At 40.3% G+C, this 16,947-nt stretch overlaps 1 protein-coding gene across 2 annotated transcripts; it reads right to left on the bottom strand.

The window, feature by feature from the left end:
• Positions 1-8,120: 8,120 nt before the first annotated feature.
• Positions 8,121-15,709, bottom strand: LOC134864905 (homeobox protein OTX1 B-like). 2 transcript variants are annotated; one of them, XM_063884235.1, is made up of 4 exons: positions 15,483-15,709; positions 12,835-13,019; positions 11,760-11,911; positions 8,121-9,372 (listed from the first exon to the last, which is right to left on the bottom strand). In XM_063884235.1, the coding sequence occupies exons 2-4, from the start codon at positions 12,923-12,925 to the stop codon at positions 8,593-8,595; spliced, it is 1,023 nt and encodes a 340-aa protein (XP_063740305.1). In that variant the 5' UTR covers positions 12,926-13,019; positions 15,483-15,709; the 3' UTR covers positions 8,121-8,592. The 2 variants fall into 2 exon arrangements, with proteins under 2 accessions (XP_063740305.1, XP_063740306.1); XM_063884236.1 differs by having other exon boundaries at positions 12,835-13,014; positions 15,483-15,698.
• Positions 15,710-16,947: the final 1,238 nt, after the last annotated feature.

The following is a 16,947-nucleotide window of genomic DNA, read 5'->3' as shown; positions in this document are numbered from 1 at the left end:
ATCGTAAAAACTTCAACTTTTACTCAAATATAAGTGGAATTTAAGTGTTAACTGCAAGGAAAAGTGCATACCATAGACGTAGTTACGTAAAAAGTATAATGTTTGACTCTCAAATGTCGTGAAGTATAATTATAATGTAGCCTAAAGTATAAATACATTAGTACAGCACAGATTTGATCGCTTTCCACCACAGCAAATAAATTACCAAACATGAACTGCAACAGGAAACTAAAGTCATTGTTAATTGTTTCTAACATAATTAAAACGTGCAGCTGTTAATTATTGTCTAAATGGCTTACCACTTTACAATAAGACTACCCTTATAAAGGGTTCATAAAGGGTTTATACTTAGGTTATTAATTAGGTTATAAATAAGGTTGTAAACACTTGATTAATCATTGAGAACCCATTTATAAACCAGTTCTAACATAGTGTCAACACAGGTTCACTATTTGGCAAAATGACTAAGCCTTATATTAGATACCAAGCTTCCTTCCTCTTCTTCATCAGCCAGCATCCTTGGTATCTGTTGTTCACTGAGTTGATTTTCCCCTTATGATGAAGAAGACGAAGTAAACTAAGCATCCAATATCAGGCTTAGCCGTCCAGATAAATGTGGGCTCACTATTTGGCAAGCAACCGGTCCCAGTGGCCCTGTTGATCTCTCGTCTTATAAAACTTGAATTTATAAAGTGTTCACAACCTAATTAATGCAAGTATTCATAAACCAAAGGTTGCATTAAGCAGGAATGTCCCTATAAAGGGTAGTTTTAATGAAAAGTGGTACCAATTACAACATGATACCATATTAGATTCACTGAGACGAGAACAGAACAAAACATCAATTCGTCACTAGCACAAATAACAAGAAGTTAGTTAGACTGTTTAACGTTTTTCACATTTTATGCAATGAATCTGCCAGATCTGCAACCCTGATTCTACAGGAAACACTACAAACTTGATTTCTGACTTAACACCGTAAAATCAAGACACCAAATGCTCTGAAAAAACTGAAAGGTTGACTTACATTTATTATGTCAGCAGGTTTCACAAGGTTAGTTGAAAGCAATTATATTAAATTTGAATCGGCTGACCTTAATATTATTGGTTTCAACTAACTAATACAGTAATGTGAAATCTGTTGACATACTTCATTTAATTAAAGGACATGTTTCAGTTTCTTTAGTGTAGAAAAAGAAGACATCAGCAAAAATCTGACTACAAATCTATCGGTATGAACTTTCACGTTGGTAAAATCCTAAAAACTACAATGTGTGTCTGCTTGTGAAACTAAAGGCCCTGGATGAGAACGAGCTAACGGGAGTCGCTCAGACGATTGTTTTGTAAAATAAAAGTCTGACAGAAGTTTCGGGAAAACGCACAAACTTCTCTTTCCCCCTACGCCCCAAAAAAGTTTCAGGAATGTGAACCGAAATCACTTCAAAGAGTCTCGTTTTGTCTCGTGCTGCATCTAATCTCCTTCCTTTGAAGACAAACGTCATTGTCTTTTCCACGACGCTGACAGCCCTGATAGGAATATTCATGTTGGAGGAGGAGATGGTGGTGGTGGTGGTGGTGGTGGTGGTGGTGGTGTGTGTGTCTCTAGATTGGCTTCTTAAACAGCCGAGGAGCCATTTTGTGCAGAAGGAGTCCCGGACATGTCAGGGCTGTTGACAGTCTGTGCTCGGGATTAGTGGGCCAGCGGCGAGGCAGTCCCTAATCCCTCACTGTATCGTAATCTATTTACCCGCCGTGCTAAAGGGATTTCCATATGAAACTATACACACAGAGATGCTGGAAGTGTACAAAATCATAAATCATCATTTGGCTTTTTACCCAGTTTTGTCGTCTTCCAGTCTTCTTCTTCTCCTTCTCCTTCTCCTTCTTCTTCTTAACTGAACCGATGCACGGACAAGGACAGATGAGGACATAGAAACCTAAAGTAAAACTAAAAACCTTCCTGTCATTCACATTTTCTGCAATGTTCAAATGTTGAATGTTGGATTCAGTTGGATTCCAATATATGTTGTCTCCTCTGCAGGGTTTAGGAATGGCATGTCAGTCATTCAGCCACTCACTGTAATGAAGTGTGTGTACATAAGCAGGCCGCAGCAAAAGTGGGTCATTATTATTATGAGTCACTTGTCTCTCGCCAGTTTGGTGTGGTTACGCTGTTTGCCAGGAGTTCAACGGCATTCGGCTCGCTTTGTTTAGTTATAAAGACGATTTTTATAAATGGGGGTAACGGAGGATTTTGTCACACACTTCCATTAGGAGAAACGCTCTGCAGCTTCAGAAACGATGCAAATATAAATGTGCCAAAACGCATGCAAATAAAGAAACATCTTCCCCAACTTGAGGAAACATGCACAGCGTTGACTAAAAGCTGCAAGGAGCTGAAAACACAATGGTACAGAGACACTTCAAAGGGACGCACACAGCTGGGACGGAGCGGTTGTTGACGTTCTGGGATTATAAAGCTGGCTAACTGTCCCTGTTGGCACCGTTAGCCTGTTTTATAACTGTAAGTGTTTTGTCTGTAAATTTGAAAAGGACTCGGTGAGCTTGCCAACAGATATAATCATGGGATCGAAGTCTTAAAATAAGCCGATAAAACGTACATTTTTATTCAACTTTATGCAAATGCATCCAACTGTTCCGGAGTTTGGAACGAAGCTGGAGCATGTGCAACCACTTGCTCGCTATGAGAGCATGATGGACGACACAAGGACCAAAGCTCGATGCCCAATAATGTAGGATGAGATAGAAACAGACACAGGAGAACATTCCTGCCTCCTGAAATAACGCTTTATAACAACTCACCTCTGGCTGACCGATAACTCTCTGCTCCATGGCTTCTCTGTGATAACTGGACTTTTCATACCTTACACACCTAATGTGTATATAATATCCTGCTTTATATTTAGTTTTTGTTTATATTTTGTGTACTTTTTTAGTCCAACATGTATGTTTTTTACTTTTTTCCGTACAATGTCTTGTCTTTATGTTGCTGCAACGCAAAAAAAATCCCAAATCGGGATCAATAAAGATCCATCTATCATCCATCCATATATCAATCCATCCATCCATCCATCCATCCATCCATCATCCATCCATCCATCCATCCATCCAACATCCATCCATCCATCCATCCATCCATCCATCCATCCATCCATCCATCCATCCATCCATATATCAATCCATCCATCCATCCATCCATCCATCCATCATCCATCCATCCATCCATCCATCCAACATCCATCCATCCATCCATCCATCCATCCATCCATCCATCCATCCATCCATCCATCCATCCATCCATATATCAATCCATCCATCCATCCATCCATCCATCATCCATCCATCCATCCATCCATCCATCCATCATCCATCCATCCATATATCAATCCATCCATCCATCCATCCATCCATCATCCATCCATCCATCCATCCATCCATCCATATCAATCCATCCATCCATCCATCCATCCATCATCCATCCATCCATCCATCCATCCATCCATCCATCCAACATCCATCCATCCATCCATCCATCCATCCATCCATCCATCCATCCATCCATCCATATATCAATCCATCCATCCATCCATCCATCCATCCATCCATCCATCCATCCATCCATCCATCCATCCATCCATCCATCCATCCATCCATGACGTCGCCAATTTACACGTCATCTGGTGACTTCAAGCGACTTGTGCTAGCAATTTCGTTAGACAACACTGCAAAGGACACACTACATTTTGGTTTCCATGCCTTTGTGAAGCAAATCCAGCCTTCATTTCCCACAATATTGTCACAGAATTGCATAATAAAGTTATGTCTCCAGGGAAACCAATCCAAACCTATCCACATGTACTTCATAATGATAAGTCTAAGCCAGAAAAGGGTATGTTGCCACTTGAATTGTTATGTTACGTACAAATCAGGTCTTGTTTTCCACCAATGATACCAAGCAGTATCCAGTAACCTTCATACAGTTGTCAGTTTTTCTGAACATGTTTACTTCAGAGGCGCTGCTTCCTCAGGAGAACTCGAGAGGATACTTTGAAGTCCTCTGAAGCGCGGACTCGTCAGGAAAAGTGAGTCGATCCCCGGAGTAGACAAAGTGTTTCTGTCAGGGGCCTTCTGGAGAAATAAGAAGCCAAAAAGCCGAGTCACTTTGTCTCTACAAAGATGGGGAATAAAGGCTCGGGCCCCCTGGGGAGAGACTGGCAGGATAATAAGACATCCAGAACAGCTGTTCGGAGAGGGGTGTCCTTTCTCCCGAATAAGCAGCAGAGATTGCCTAAACATGGCCTAAAGATTAGTTTGTCCTAACCTGGTAAATCCCTGCTTGTGTTTGCACGAGGCAGCCGTGCACGGTGCTGAAGCCCAGCAGGACGCATAGCGGGCAAACACACGTCCCGGACTCCATGTTTACCGAAAATCTGTTTGTCCAGCTGCCGGAGGGACGCCGCGAGGAAGAGGCACGGCTGTTAATTAAAATCGTGATTCGTCCCTTTTTTCCTTGGATCAAATGAGTCGTACATTACTGTCGACACGGCCAAACAAACAGCTGGGGATGCCAGCGTACATGTTTGCTAACCTGCCCGGTCGTGAGGGGGCTGGGTGTGTGTGTGTGGGGGGGGTGATTGTTGACACGCTGTTGGGATGTTCCTGAGATAACATTTATACTGGCTTCACGCTATGGGAGCAGCGGCATGCTCTCTACTGCTAATAGTTTTTCAAATACCGGGAATTAAAATCCCAAGCTGTGTTTTTATTCATACTCTCTAAACTAATATTCAATGAACACAGTGTGACTTCATCAGGGAACACTTATTAATCTGTATGATATTTACCCTCTGTTGTTAGATCTGTAACGGATTGCTTTTGCACTATAGTGTATTTGTTACTTTGGAACATTTAGATTTGAACACTTAGCTTATTGATAGAAGACTTTAGAGTAAGACTCTTTACTATTTTTGAGTCACAATACCGTTTTAAAAGATGTTCATTTATGAGTAATAAGTTATTCCAAGTCTATATTTCTGTTCTGAGTATCTTCTCCTTTTCCTGTATAAACTGTTTGTTGGCTAATCTAAAAATACCTAGCCAAAGACAATTTGCATTTTAACTGCCTTGGTTTTACATTTTTTTAGAGCAGCTACGGCTCGAAATGTTTTCTATTAGCAAGGTAACAATAGAAACTGACACGGTGTGTTTGGTTTAGTGCCTACTTATATTAATAGCTGCTGATTTAGCAGCTAGGTAACAGACAAAGCCCTTTATTTCCCTGAATGTAACCCTGTTTCCTACTTAAGGAAGTTGCCATACAACAATTCTGCATCCTCAATTTTGGTTTCAAGGTAAACTTGTTTTCCTCTGCGTTACAGTTTGCATTTTAAACAAGTTTTTGATGTTAGAAAATGGGCAAAAAAACAGCAACCGGTTAAGTTTGGTAAAAGATAATTGTCTGGTTTGAAATAAGTTACGTTTGTATGGTAGGGTTAGGGTTAGGGTTAGGGTAGAAGAGTATTTCTGTTGAATCTAAACAAACTGCATTAAATGACGTACAGATTTGTTGCATGGGGACATCATTTATTAACGCCGGGGGATGATGTTTGTTAGCTCGGTTGCTATTTATCACTGTTAACCATGCCTCTGTTGCTGTGCAGTTTGTACTGACAGACGAGACTAAATAAAAAGTAACACTCAGCTAATAAGAGACTGTAGGTTCCTTCATTTTGGACTCCCTCCTCACATAAGACACACTATAAGAACTTTTGGTCATGCATGTCAAAGTTCTCCAATTAGATTTGAGGAACCCTTTACTTTGGGTTGTGGAAGTTTCATTAAAAGGAATTAATTTGGAGTAAAATCAGAATTATAAACTGAGCATTTAATCCCTCGACTGCTCAAAATCAGACGGTGTTTATTCTGGGCAGATACCAGGTGTGATTGTGCAACTATGCATGTTAAGCCATCCTAAATGACAAATAGAACATTACATGAAGGTTAAAAATGACATTCATTTATTTACGGATCAAAGCGTAACTAATCCCCAATGGCTTCTGCAGTTACAGTGGTATGCAAAAGTTTGGGCACCCCTTAGGAAAACCACTGCATCAGTTTGTCACTTGCTGAGCTTTTGAAGCAGCAACTTCATTTTAACATATGTTATACCTTATGGTAACAGAAACATCTCAGTAGTGAAATAACTTTTATTGGTCAAACAGAAACATGTTTATGTGCATTCAAACAAAAATAGGCATGTGCATAAATTTGGGCACCCCTAAGAAATAATTCCATTAATATTTAGTATTGCCTCCTTTTGCTGCAATAACGGCCTGTAGACGCCTCCTGTAGCCACAGACAAGTCCCTTAAGCCTGGCAGGTGGTATTTTGGCCCATTCTTCCACACAAAACGTCTCCAGTTCAGTCAGGTTTCTTGGCCTCCGTGCATGGACAGCCTTCTTCAAATAAATCCATACATTTTCAATGATGTTAAGGTCTGGGGACTGGGATGGCCATTCCAGAACATTGTACCTGTGCTTCTGCATGAATTCCTTGGTGGATTTTGATCGGTGCTTAGGATCATTGTCCTGCTGAAAAATCCAACCCCGGCGTAGCTTCAACTTTGTGACTGACTCTAGAACATTCTTGTCAAGAATCTCCTGGTACTGTAAGGAATTCATGTGGCCCTCAACTTTAACAAGTTTTCCAGTACCTGTGCTAGCCACACAGCCCCATAACATGATAGATCCTCCACCAAATTTTACAGTGGGCAACAAGTTCTTTTCATTGAATGCAGTGTGTTTTTTTCGCCATGCATACCTGTTCATGTTATGACCAAATAACTCAATCTTGGTCTCATCTGACCACAGTATTTTGTTCCAAAATGCTTCTGGCTTGTCCAGATGTGCTTTTGCATACCTCATGCGACTCTTCTTGTGATTAACACTCAGGAAAGGCTTTTTGCACATCACCCTTCCAATGAGCTCTTCCTGGTGCAAAGTACGCTGGATTGTGGAACGGTGAACAACTACACCATCAGCAGCCAGATGTTGTTGTAGTTCTCTGGAGGTGGTCTGTGGCTTCTCTGTGACCATTTTCACCATCCTTCGCCTGTGCCTTTCCCCTATTTTTGTCGGCCTACCACATCTTTCCTTCACACGGACTGTTCCTGTGGCCTTCCATTTCACAACTACGTTTCTGACTGTGGAGACAGACAGTTTAAACCTGTCAGATAATTTTTTGTACCCTTCTCCTAATTTATAATGTTGGATTATCTTAACTTTCAGGTCAGTGGAGAGTTGTTTTGAGGTCCCCATCTTGCCACTCCCTAAGAAAGAACCTAGGCCAGGCACAGCCAGCTATTACCTATGTTAAATAGCCTTTTTCATGATTGGTTCCACCTGTCTTTGTAATTGAAGGTCTAATGAGCTAATCAAAGCAATTTTGTGCAGCAACCTGTCAGCTATAAATCCGTACAGGTGTTGAAATGAATGCTATTTATAAGGGTGCCCAAACTTTTGCACATCCCATTTTTTGCATTTTATTTTATTATAATAAAACTATGTAATGCTACCCTAAGAATTTTGGTCTGGAAAACACTAAAACGTCTACATCTTTGTAGGAAAACAAATGTTGTTGCTGTGATCTTCTATTATAAAGGAAAAGCAAATTGTCATGAAATCTCAGAGGGGTGCCCAAACTTTTGCATACCACTGTATGTGGTTAATGCACGGACAAACAGTCGATTCAATCCTGCAGGTCGGAGCTGCTGGTTGTGATCAATAACAATCCAGCAGTTGTTCATGTGGCTCTGTTTACACTTTAAAACCAGTTAAACCAGTTCAGTGTCATTTGTTTTAAAGCCGCAATGATTGCGTCATGATGGGAACGACTCAGTTGACGATGCCAACTCCAATCATCGTAGAAATAAGTGTGGACTGCTCATGTTTTAACAAGACTTTATTATAAAGACATGAATGTACATATTTTCAAATTTCAATGGAATACTGACTGCGTGTCTAATTTCACATTTTTCATTTCCTTTCCTCCGCAAAGAACAGATAGCAAAAATCTTTCACCTTTATAAACAAGTGCTGCAATTCAATCTCCAAAATACAACACAGGCTGGACGACGCGTGTCTGAACAAGATGAGAGTTGGAAATCAGATAGAAATGAACATCAGCCTGGAAATCATAGCAGCATCGAGCCCGCTCAAGAGTCCGATTTGTTCACGTCATTTCTCCGAAGAATAATCCCAAAGTTATTGATTGATCAGAGAGATGATCCAAGACTGCACAATCTTGCAGGTTCCACTGAAATTTTACTACGAAAGGCCTTCAAGAGTTGGTCCGTTTTTTTCTCGAGTAGAAAAATAATCCAGGACGAGTCGATCCGCCGAAGAAAACCCGAGGCTTCAGATACCTGTGCGCCTTTTCAGTTCGTTCACAAATAAACTTTCTTAAAATGTCTCTACTATTAGATCTTCAAAAATAAACCACCAACAACAAAAAGAGAACGTCTTTGTAAGCAGAGAAGAAGAAGAAGAGGAAGAGGAGGAGCGACTCAGGAGGTCACAGCACCTGGAAGCGCCATGACGCCTGGTCTTTGTAGTCCAAACAGTCGGAGGCGTTGAAGTTGAGTTTCCAGGCGGAGGCTGCCGCCGTCTGCTCTTTGTAATCCAGACAATCTGTGGAGTTGAAGGAGAGGCCGGGCGCGCTGTACGCCTGGTGGTGGTGCGACGGGTGGTGGTGGTGGTGGTGGTGCCCTGATGTTTGGCCGATATGGTGGTGCGGGTGTCCCGACATGGAGCTACCAGTCATGGGGCTGAGCTGGTGGTGTGGGTGGTGGTGGGAGTGCATGGGCGCCAGGTAGGAGCCGCACTCCACCCCGCCAAAATAAGAGCCTGACGCCGAGGTGGGGTAACCCTGGCTGTACGCCGCTGCTGTCTGGCTGTAGGACACCGGGTAGGAGGGCGTGCCCCCGCCCCCTGAGGACGATACTGAGCGCTGCATGCAGGAGGCGCTGGTGGGGGCGGCGGGGTCGGGAAGTGTAGGCGGCGCCGGGGCCGGGGAGATTGGCGCCGGGCTCCAGATGGACGACACCGGGGTGGTGACGGAGGTAGATGTGCTAATCAGGCCGGGACCAACGTGGCCGGAGGAGACGGAAGAGGAGGACGTGGAGGAGGCGGAGGAGGCGGAGCTGGACACGGCCGGCGGGGTGAACTGGCCGCTGCTCTCCGACCCGGTGCTCTCTCTGGTCGGAGACGACTTCTTCTTCATGGGTTTCACCTTGGCGCTGTTGCTGCTCTGCTGCTGCTGCCGACACTTGGCCCGCCGGTTCTTAAACCAGACCTGAGGAGGGAGGAGAGGGCGAGAGGTCAGCGTCACATGTCGGTGTCAGAAACCAAAAAACAGACGAAGCTGACGTAGCTGGCAGGAACTGAACGACTTCTGAGGGGCTGAGGCTCTGACCTTTGACCTTTACTGCTGGCTGCAGCTCATCCACAGACTGTTTTCTTTTTAATGGCTAATGGAATGTGTGTGTTTATTTTGGATGAATCACACCATCCCATACTTAACATCACAGCTTAAAGACATACTTTAAAGGGGAATTTCACTCAAATAGAAAAAACATGGCATGCAGAAACGTTTGTCTGATTTTTCCAGGTTTTGGGATTCCACTTCCACTCCCCAAGTCCCTATTATAATAAACGTGAATTGAATTTTGATTGTAGCGCTAACATCACTCCAACATAACATTTTAACAACATCTTGATCATCGTTTTCCTGAAACAAATTCCCCTGAGCTCTGGGTAAATCACAGATAAATTAATCCAAACTGCACAGCTTTCATAGGGACTACTTTTTCAGTGAAAACTAGTTCCAATTAAGGATACCCTCTGGGAGAAGACACTTTTGTTCAAACCTCCCAGAAGATCTGGACGAATCAAATGTAAACTAATTCTGTTCTTTGGTAAAACACATTGAGCCACAAATCAGTACATGTTCCCTAATTGAGGGATGTTTGCATAATAAGAAAAAGATGACGAAATATTTGTCTGACTCAATGATTAATATTATTATAAACAGTAACAGAAACTCAGAGACAACTGGTATTAATGAAAATGTGCAGCTATGCAGAGTGTAATGCTACTGTATTGTACTCAAACGGTCAAGTGGTTTTTCAAAATAAAGTAAACAGGAAGGTCATAAATAAATTACCCTTTACCTTTAAGTGTTTTTTTTTTTAAAGATTTGATGATTTTCTGCTCGGATGATTATTCAGACCTGCAGTGTTTGATCCAGTTTTGATTACTTTTAAAACCCATCAGGGACAATAATGGAACTAAATTCAGGACTTTGTGGATGTTTTGAAGTTCTTATAAAAAATATACAGTAGAATATATATTTATAAAAACTAAATACACACAAACAACTCCTCAGTGTGGCTGACTTATGCTAACAAGACAAAAAACAACGTGTGTAGTACAGTTGTGAATGATTTTTGAACTGGAGTTAAAGCCAGTGACTTCACACTGAGAGATGTACTCCTCTAACAGTGAATCAGTGGTACTTGCAGTGGGCCTATAATAGCTAAATTAAAATACTATTAATGTGTCTCCAGAAAAATAACAACAGCCACTACTGCTGTCCTGGTAATCCTGATAGCTGTCAGAGGGGAATCAGTGAAGGCTGTAGAAGCGGCCTGTCAGCAGCAGCAGAAAGCCGAGAAGCTGCAGCCATAATTGCAGCTTTAAGCCCAGCAGAGGGCCGCTAAAGCCGGGGCTGGAAAACCTCTCTCAGCCTTTTCTAAAGAAAGCTCCCCGCATCAAAAGCCAGAGCCCGGCCAAATTCTCTCCTTTGATTAAAGACTTGTCTCTACTTGATCAATAATAGCTGAACTTTTCTTTCTTTAACTCTGGAGCTAATTGTGCCGAGGCCTGAGGTGAAACGCAGAAAGTCGGTCAGGAGTTTAGAACCTGAAGTCTTTGAGGACGATTTGTTATTTAGAGAAGTAAATGAGACGTAACTGTAGAGCATGAAACTATCCGCCTCAAGGAAACTGGAGCTGTGCACGCTTTCTGCTGTGACCTCTGAATATCTGAATTAACTGCAAGTAGTTACCTTTTTCAACATCTGACTCTTTGCCAAAGTGTAACACTTATAAACAGGAAGGGAACTCAATACATTTGGTGCAATTTTGAGGTACTTTGCTTGAGTATTTCCATTTTATACCATATTGTACTTTTAATCCATGACAATTTTGTATTTATTTAATAACATTAGTTAGTTACTAATGTAGGTTCATATTATTAATAGAAAATCAACCAAGGACCTATGATGTACTATTTTAACTGCATACAAAGTCATTAATGTTAGCTCTATACATTAAGGCACCACTATATTATAATCCAAAATAATAAACAGAATTCTGAAAATGGCCAATATGGATAATGATTACTTTGCTAATTATTTTGTGCTTTTGCTTGAGTCAACGTTTGAATTCAGGACTTTTATTTGCAACACAGTATTTCTACACTTATGTATTACTCTTATTGAATAAGTGAAAGTGCTTCTTACTGCTTAATGTAAGTGGGAAGTGATTTGATAAACCTCAGCAGATTAAAGTTAAAGGAAACACTCTCCAACATTAGAACTAAGTTTAAATGTTCCCAGTTTCTTTAAAAACGTTCTCATAAATGTTCCTGACAACCCAAAGTATGTGTAGTTCTTCCTACCTGGACTCTGGACTCGGGCAGGTTGATCTTCAGCGCCACCTCCTCCCTCATGAAGATGTCCGGGTAGCGCGTCTTGGCGAACAACGACTCCAGGATGTCCAGCTGCGTCCGCGTAAAGGTGGTCCGCTCGCGGCGCTGCTTCCGCGGGTTTCCTGGAAGAAAGATAAAAGAAACATCATAAATTACTTTTTCCAGAACTCTCAACTACAACTTCAGTGTTGCTCAAAAAAGTTAGAGACTGAATCCTGTTGTAAACTCCGAGATCTGTCCTGCGTAAATGCAGTTGTTTGGATAGTCTTACTTTTTAATTCGTGTCGTGTCTTCATTCCTGTTTTTGGTTTTCATTTCTTAGCTACTTGCAGAACTTCAGTTTCTTCCGCTTATTTCGAAATCTTTCTAGTATAAAAAAGCGTTTTAAAAAGTGCTTCGATATAGGAGCGCTTTATCGTCACGATTAAAGTAAATTGTGGCCCAAAATGCAGAAGCACAGACTAAGAATCACAGTGTATTATTGATTTGTTATTACTAACAGAAACAGTTTGAGGTTGGATGTATTATCGGTGTAAAAATACACTAATCACGTAAAATGAACGTAAGAAAAACACTAAACTCGTGAGGTATCGAAATACAAATTGAAGCTTAAAATCATAACACAGCATAGTCAATAAGTAGATATCCAAAAATGTGGTTATTGCTGATATTATTTAGAGAAATGTTATTTAAACTGAAGAATTGCACACAAAAGTGAATAATTTCCTGTAGATCTAAGTCATGTTTTGCATAATCTGGTCCGTATGGGAAATAAACATAAAAGCCTCAAGTACAAATAAAAAACTGTTACACCACAGACTAAGTTTACAGATTTTACAATAAGATAAATGTAATCTAAACTGCTGACTGTTGTCAACCACTATATAATGGAGTTGTATTTTTAAGACGTTATTTTGCTCTTCATTCGTCGCGGTTCCGATCTAAACCCTTATGTTGTTCAAACCACGGTCATTCATTTCCTGTAAAGTTAAATATGCTTTCTCTGCTTTAACTGGTTTAGTTTTTCCTTATATTTGGTCCGTACCGGGGTATCCCACAGACGGGTGCAGCAGGTCCATGGAGCTCAGGCCCATCCCGTTCATCCCGTACGGGGCCTGTTTGAGGTAAGACATCATGCTGGAGCCCTGAGGGGGGACCGGGGGTCTGGACGGACGGAGAGGTGCAGGTCTCCCGGTGTGACGGTGTGAAAATCCCCGGTGTGAAGCTATACTGCGAGACAAAGAAGCACTGTGAGTTTGGGCAAGAAATAGGTCGAAATACACTTTGTAATTATGCAACGTGCAAACCCAGAGTGTGTTCATTTAAGCAGAAAAACATGTTGCTTTCCAAATGTAGGCCTCCTCTTTATTATCCAAACACTTCACCAAACACATATAAAGTTATTAAAAGTCACACTTATAATAGACTTTTGAGACCAGTCACTTTATCTTATAAATAACTCACTACTTTACAACTTATAAATACTAATTTCACTGCGTGTTTTGAACCGTGTTGAAAGCTCCTGCGAGACAAAGAAGCACGGTGAGTTTGGGCAAGAAATCACGCCTAAATTCCCTGAAATAAACTATTTAATTATCGGTTAAAGGTGTAACTGCATCCTACAAAACCGTAGCCTTCATTAAGCAAAACACACTTTACTTTCTACGAAGGCCTCCACTTTTATTATCCAACAAACTCTAAACCAAACTGATTAAAAGTCACATTTCCCCCTAACCCTAACCCTGACTTTTTAAGCGACTTTATTTATATTAACTTTATGCATATTTTAAAGGTAATAAACCCTCCGGATTGTAAACAAAAACGTGTGTATTTTACGGCTTGGACACGTTTACGATTTGATTTCACAAACTAATGAATCCAGATGGCCTCGGGAATAATCCTGGGATTTATTTACGAAATGAGGAAAGGAAACAAAATCTGAACAAAAAAGCTTCAATAAAAGTGGAACATACTTTGGTTTTAAGGAGAATTGATCTGCATTTGCACGTTACATTGTTAAATCCACATTAAAAGGGGACGTCCAGGCCACGAAGACACTTCAAGCACAAATGTGGAAACGAGGTCCAAAAAAAAAATCCCAATATTTAATAAATGTGAAATAAAAAGTGACATTATGCCAGCAGCTACTGTCAGTCTCAGTAAAGTCATATTTAAGGTGCAAAATGTCACTATAAACTGAGTCTGTCTTATTATGAAATGTAATGATAATAAGGGCCGGTAAAATGCTGCTAATCAAGACCCCAGTGATAAGCGCAGACTTCGCTCAGGATGCGTCAGAGAGGCCTGTTATCGCTCGGATCTTCATTACGTTTTAATTAATTCAATAGCTCACAATTAAATCGACCTGTGGAGACACACGTTTAAATTACAGGCCACTTGAGACTTTTCTCACCTCTGAATATCTCTGCAGGAATGTCAGACTTCTTTATTCACTTATAGACTCAGCCTTTAAGAAGTGATGATGCTTTAAATAAAACGCAGTTTATTTTTCTACATCTGGATTTTCAGACCTTAATTAGTGATTTGTTTTTTTTAGACTAAATGTAATTTGCTTTATATCCACGTGCTGACTTTAAGGCTACTTTTGCCTTTATTTTACTGTAATGTAATGCAATATTTATATTTATTTGTCCCTATGACTTATTCTTATTTTTGAAGCCATTAAAAAACCTCACCTTAAACACGATGAAAACAGGTTAAACATTCACGTTCACATTATAAATAAAACTAAATAACTAAAGCTGAACAATAGTTAGTAGGCTATAGCGTATTAAATATGGCTTAATTAAATAACAAACATGTGGTTAAAGGTAGTGACTGATGATAACAAGTATACATAATTAAATTGACACCATATATAGCCTGTAAAGAGACACATACTTTAATGTCAGGATTAATAAATATCCTGATTCACTTCTTTGTTTCCTGCAGAACTTTAGACATTAGCTTAATAAACTCCCTTAGTAATTAACTGTCAGTATTAGTGTAAGACAATGTATTTAGATAAGAATTTCCATAATCCACTGGGGTCCTTTTAGCAGGTAAATGCTCACATTTCGGACTAATAGCAGCTTTTTCTGCAGTGAAAGGATCTGAACTGAGGCGTTAACACTCCACATAAAGACTTTCTTATTTCCATAACCGCAGGAAGGAGCCCTGGCACATAATGTAAATGCATTAAAACTGTTTGCAAATGAAGTCCATTACAATTTAGATTAGATCTACAGGGCGACAATTAGCAGAATGGCTGTTATCAGGAGAGTAACCGGACCGCAGGTTAAACTGAGGGAGGAAATGCACCTTAAAAAAGATAAAGCCCACCTTTAAGTAAAAGTTACTTTAAATATGGAGGGAAATAATCTGCAAATATAAAGAAATGCTATATTTTCCTCGTTGTTATAGGAGACAAAACAAATCAATACATACAAAATATGCATTTAACAAATACGCCAATAAATGCAAAACAGTGTGTTTTTGTTGTACAAAAACTATACATTTATAGCAGTCTTGTTTTAGAGCTCCTAATAAAAATGTACTTAAACATATCTTTTAAATAAATATAATTTCAGGAGGTTAATGTTGGTGTAAGCGATGGCATTTGGTATGTTATTGTCAATACAGTGCAAATAAACAGGAGTAATACAAATCAAATCAAAGCAGGTATAGCCTCACCTTTTCTGCTCCTTCTTTCTTTTAATCCCTGTTAAATGTCAAACCAAAGAGATCCAGATTTCGAGAAATATCCACATGGAGGAAAGTTTGTTGTTTTTCTGGCAGAAGTAACGCACGTTCAGCAGTTTGGAAACTAGTAAATACACATCTCAACGCAGGGAAATTAAAAAAATAACCTTGTTTATGACTCTTGCTCCGCACTAGTTCTCTCTCCTGTCGGTGTTGACGGATAAAGAGATTGATGCTCGTCTCGGAGGCCCGACGCTCTATGAGTCAAGGAAGCGCTCGGCTCTGAGTCCTTCCAGCCAATCACTGCACACCGCACATGGACGGGGGATGCGGGCGACCAATCGGCTTGCGAGCTTGGCGCCGAAACACCCGCCCCTTTCGGATGGAACGCGTGTCACATGACGCGGATAGAAGGTTCGTGTCAGTAAAGTTGAAGGAGAGAGACGGCCGGCTGCCATTACAGCGACTCGTGTGTGATTTAGCCGCTAATGTAAGACACACTAGTTACATCAAACAGTAATTATGCAGTCTGTAATGTTTTACTTGCTTTGCTTTATCATGCTATTAGCACAGCCCTTTGACCCATACTTGGCCTAAGAAGAAAGAAGTCAAATTAAAATGGCACATTTTTTTGCTTATTTGCATCGTAAACAAAACGACAATTACGCTTTAATGTGGTTTATGGTTTACCAAGTGACCCATTACATTTGACCCATGATCTTCTAGCTGATTAAGGCTGCCTTCAGACCCACAACACTATCAGGGTTAAAGTAGTTTTCGTTGCAACAAAACACTTTAAAATTGTCCAAAGGTCAAAAATATATCGGGCTTAATCTTTTTTATTAACTCTAAATATAAAACTGTAGTGCATCCATTGAATTAAACAGGAGGTATTCTCGCCTTTAAACAACACTGATCTCAACCAGCTGATTCAGTTCAGAAATAATTAAAGAATATCTGCCAAGAAAAAAAAAGCACTACTTAAACATGATTATCTGATTAAACAGAGGTGCTGCTGTCCTGAATTAAGCTATTTAAATTGAATGACATGTGAATTAATTAACCAGGACGCATTAAAGAATCAAGCATCATAAATATGTGTTTTCTTCTGCTTTTCGTAAATGCATGTGTGACTATTGACACACATGCATAATATAGGTAACTTAAACAAATGCAGAGGCTACGTTAACAATGCTTTCTGAAAAGTATAAGTATAGGCCTTCTACAGATGAATAAGGTAACCTATTAGTGAAATGCTTAAGTTCCACGCAATATAATTCATTAAATAATGCAGGAAATGTACCCTTACGGTGGCCTCCTGCTGCAGGAACACAGGCTATAATACACTCAAAAGAAAACAGGTTGTGTGAAAATGATGTTGCATATATTTGGTGTCTCATTTCCTCTGTGGGCCCTCAAAAATTGGCTGTGGCCGACGGCAACAAAGCCAGTAATT

Source organism: Eleginops maclovinus, chromosome 5, assembly GCF_036324505.1.
Source record: "Eleginops maclovinus isolate JMC-PN-2008 ecotype Puerto Natales chromosome 5, JC_Emac_rtc_rv5, whole genome shotgun sequence".
In the NCBI taxonomy this organism is placed as follows: domain Eukaryota; kingdom Metazoa; phylum Chordata; class Actinopteri; order Perciformes; family Eleginopidae; genus Eleginops; species Eleginops maclovinus.
The sequence above is the reverse complement of the archived record's forward strand: the minus strand, read 5'-3'. Positions and strand labels throughout refer to the sequence as shown.

Coding starts and splice junctions, on each gene's coding strand:
- LOC134864905 (XM_063884235.1), bottom strand. CDS start 12,925: ATGATGTCTTACCTCAAACAGGCCCCGTACGGGATGAACGGGATGGGC. Junction 11,912..12,834: donor CCCGTCTGTGGGATACCCCG/GTACGGACCAAA, acceptor TCTTTCTTCCAG/GAAACCCGCGGAAGCAGCGC. Junction 9,373..11,759: donor TGCCCGAGTCCAGAGTCCAG/GTAGGAAGAACT, acceptor CTCCCTCCTCAG/GTCTGGTTTAAGAACCGGCG.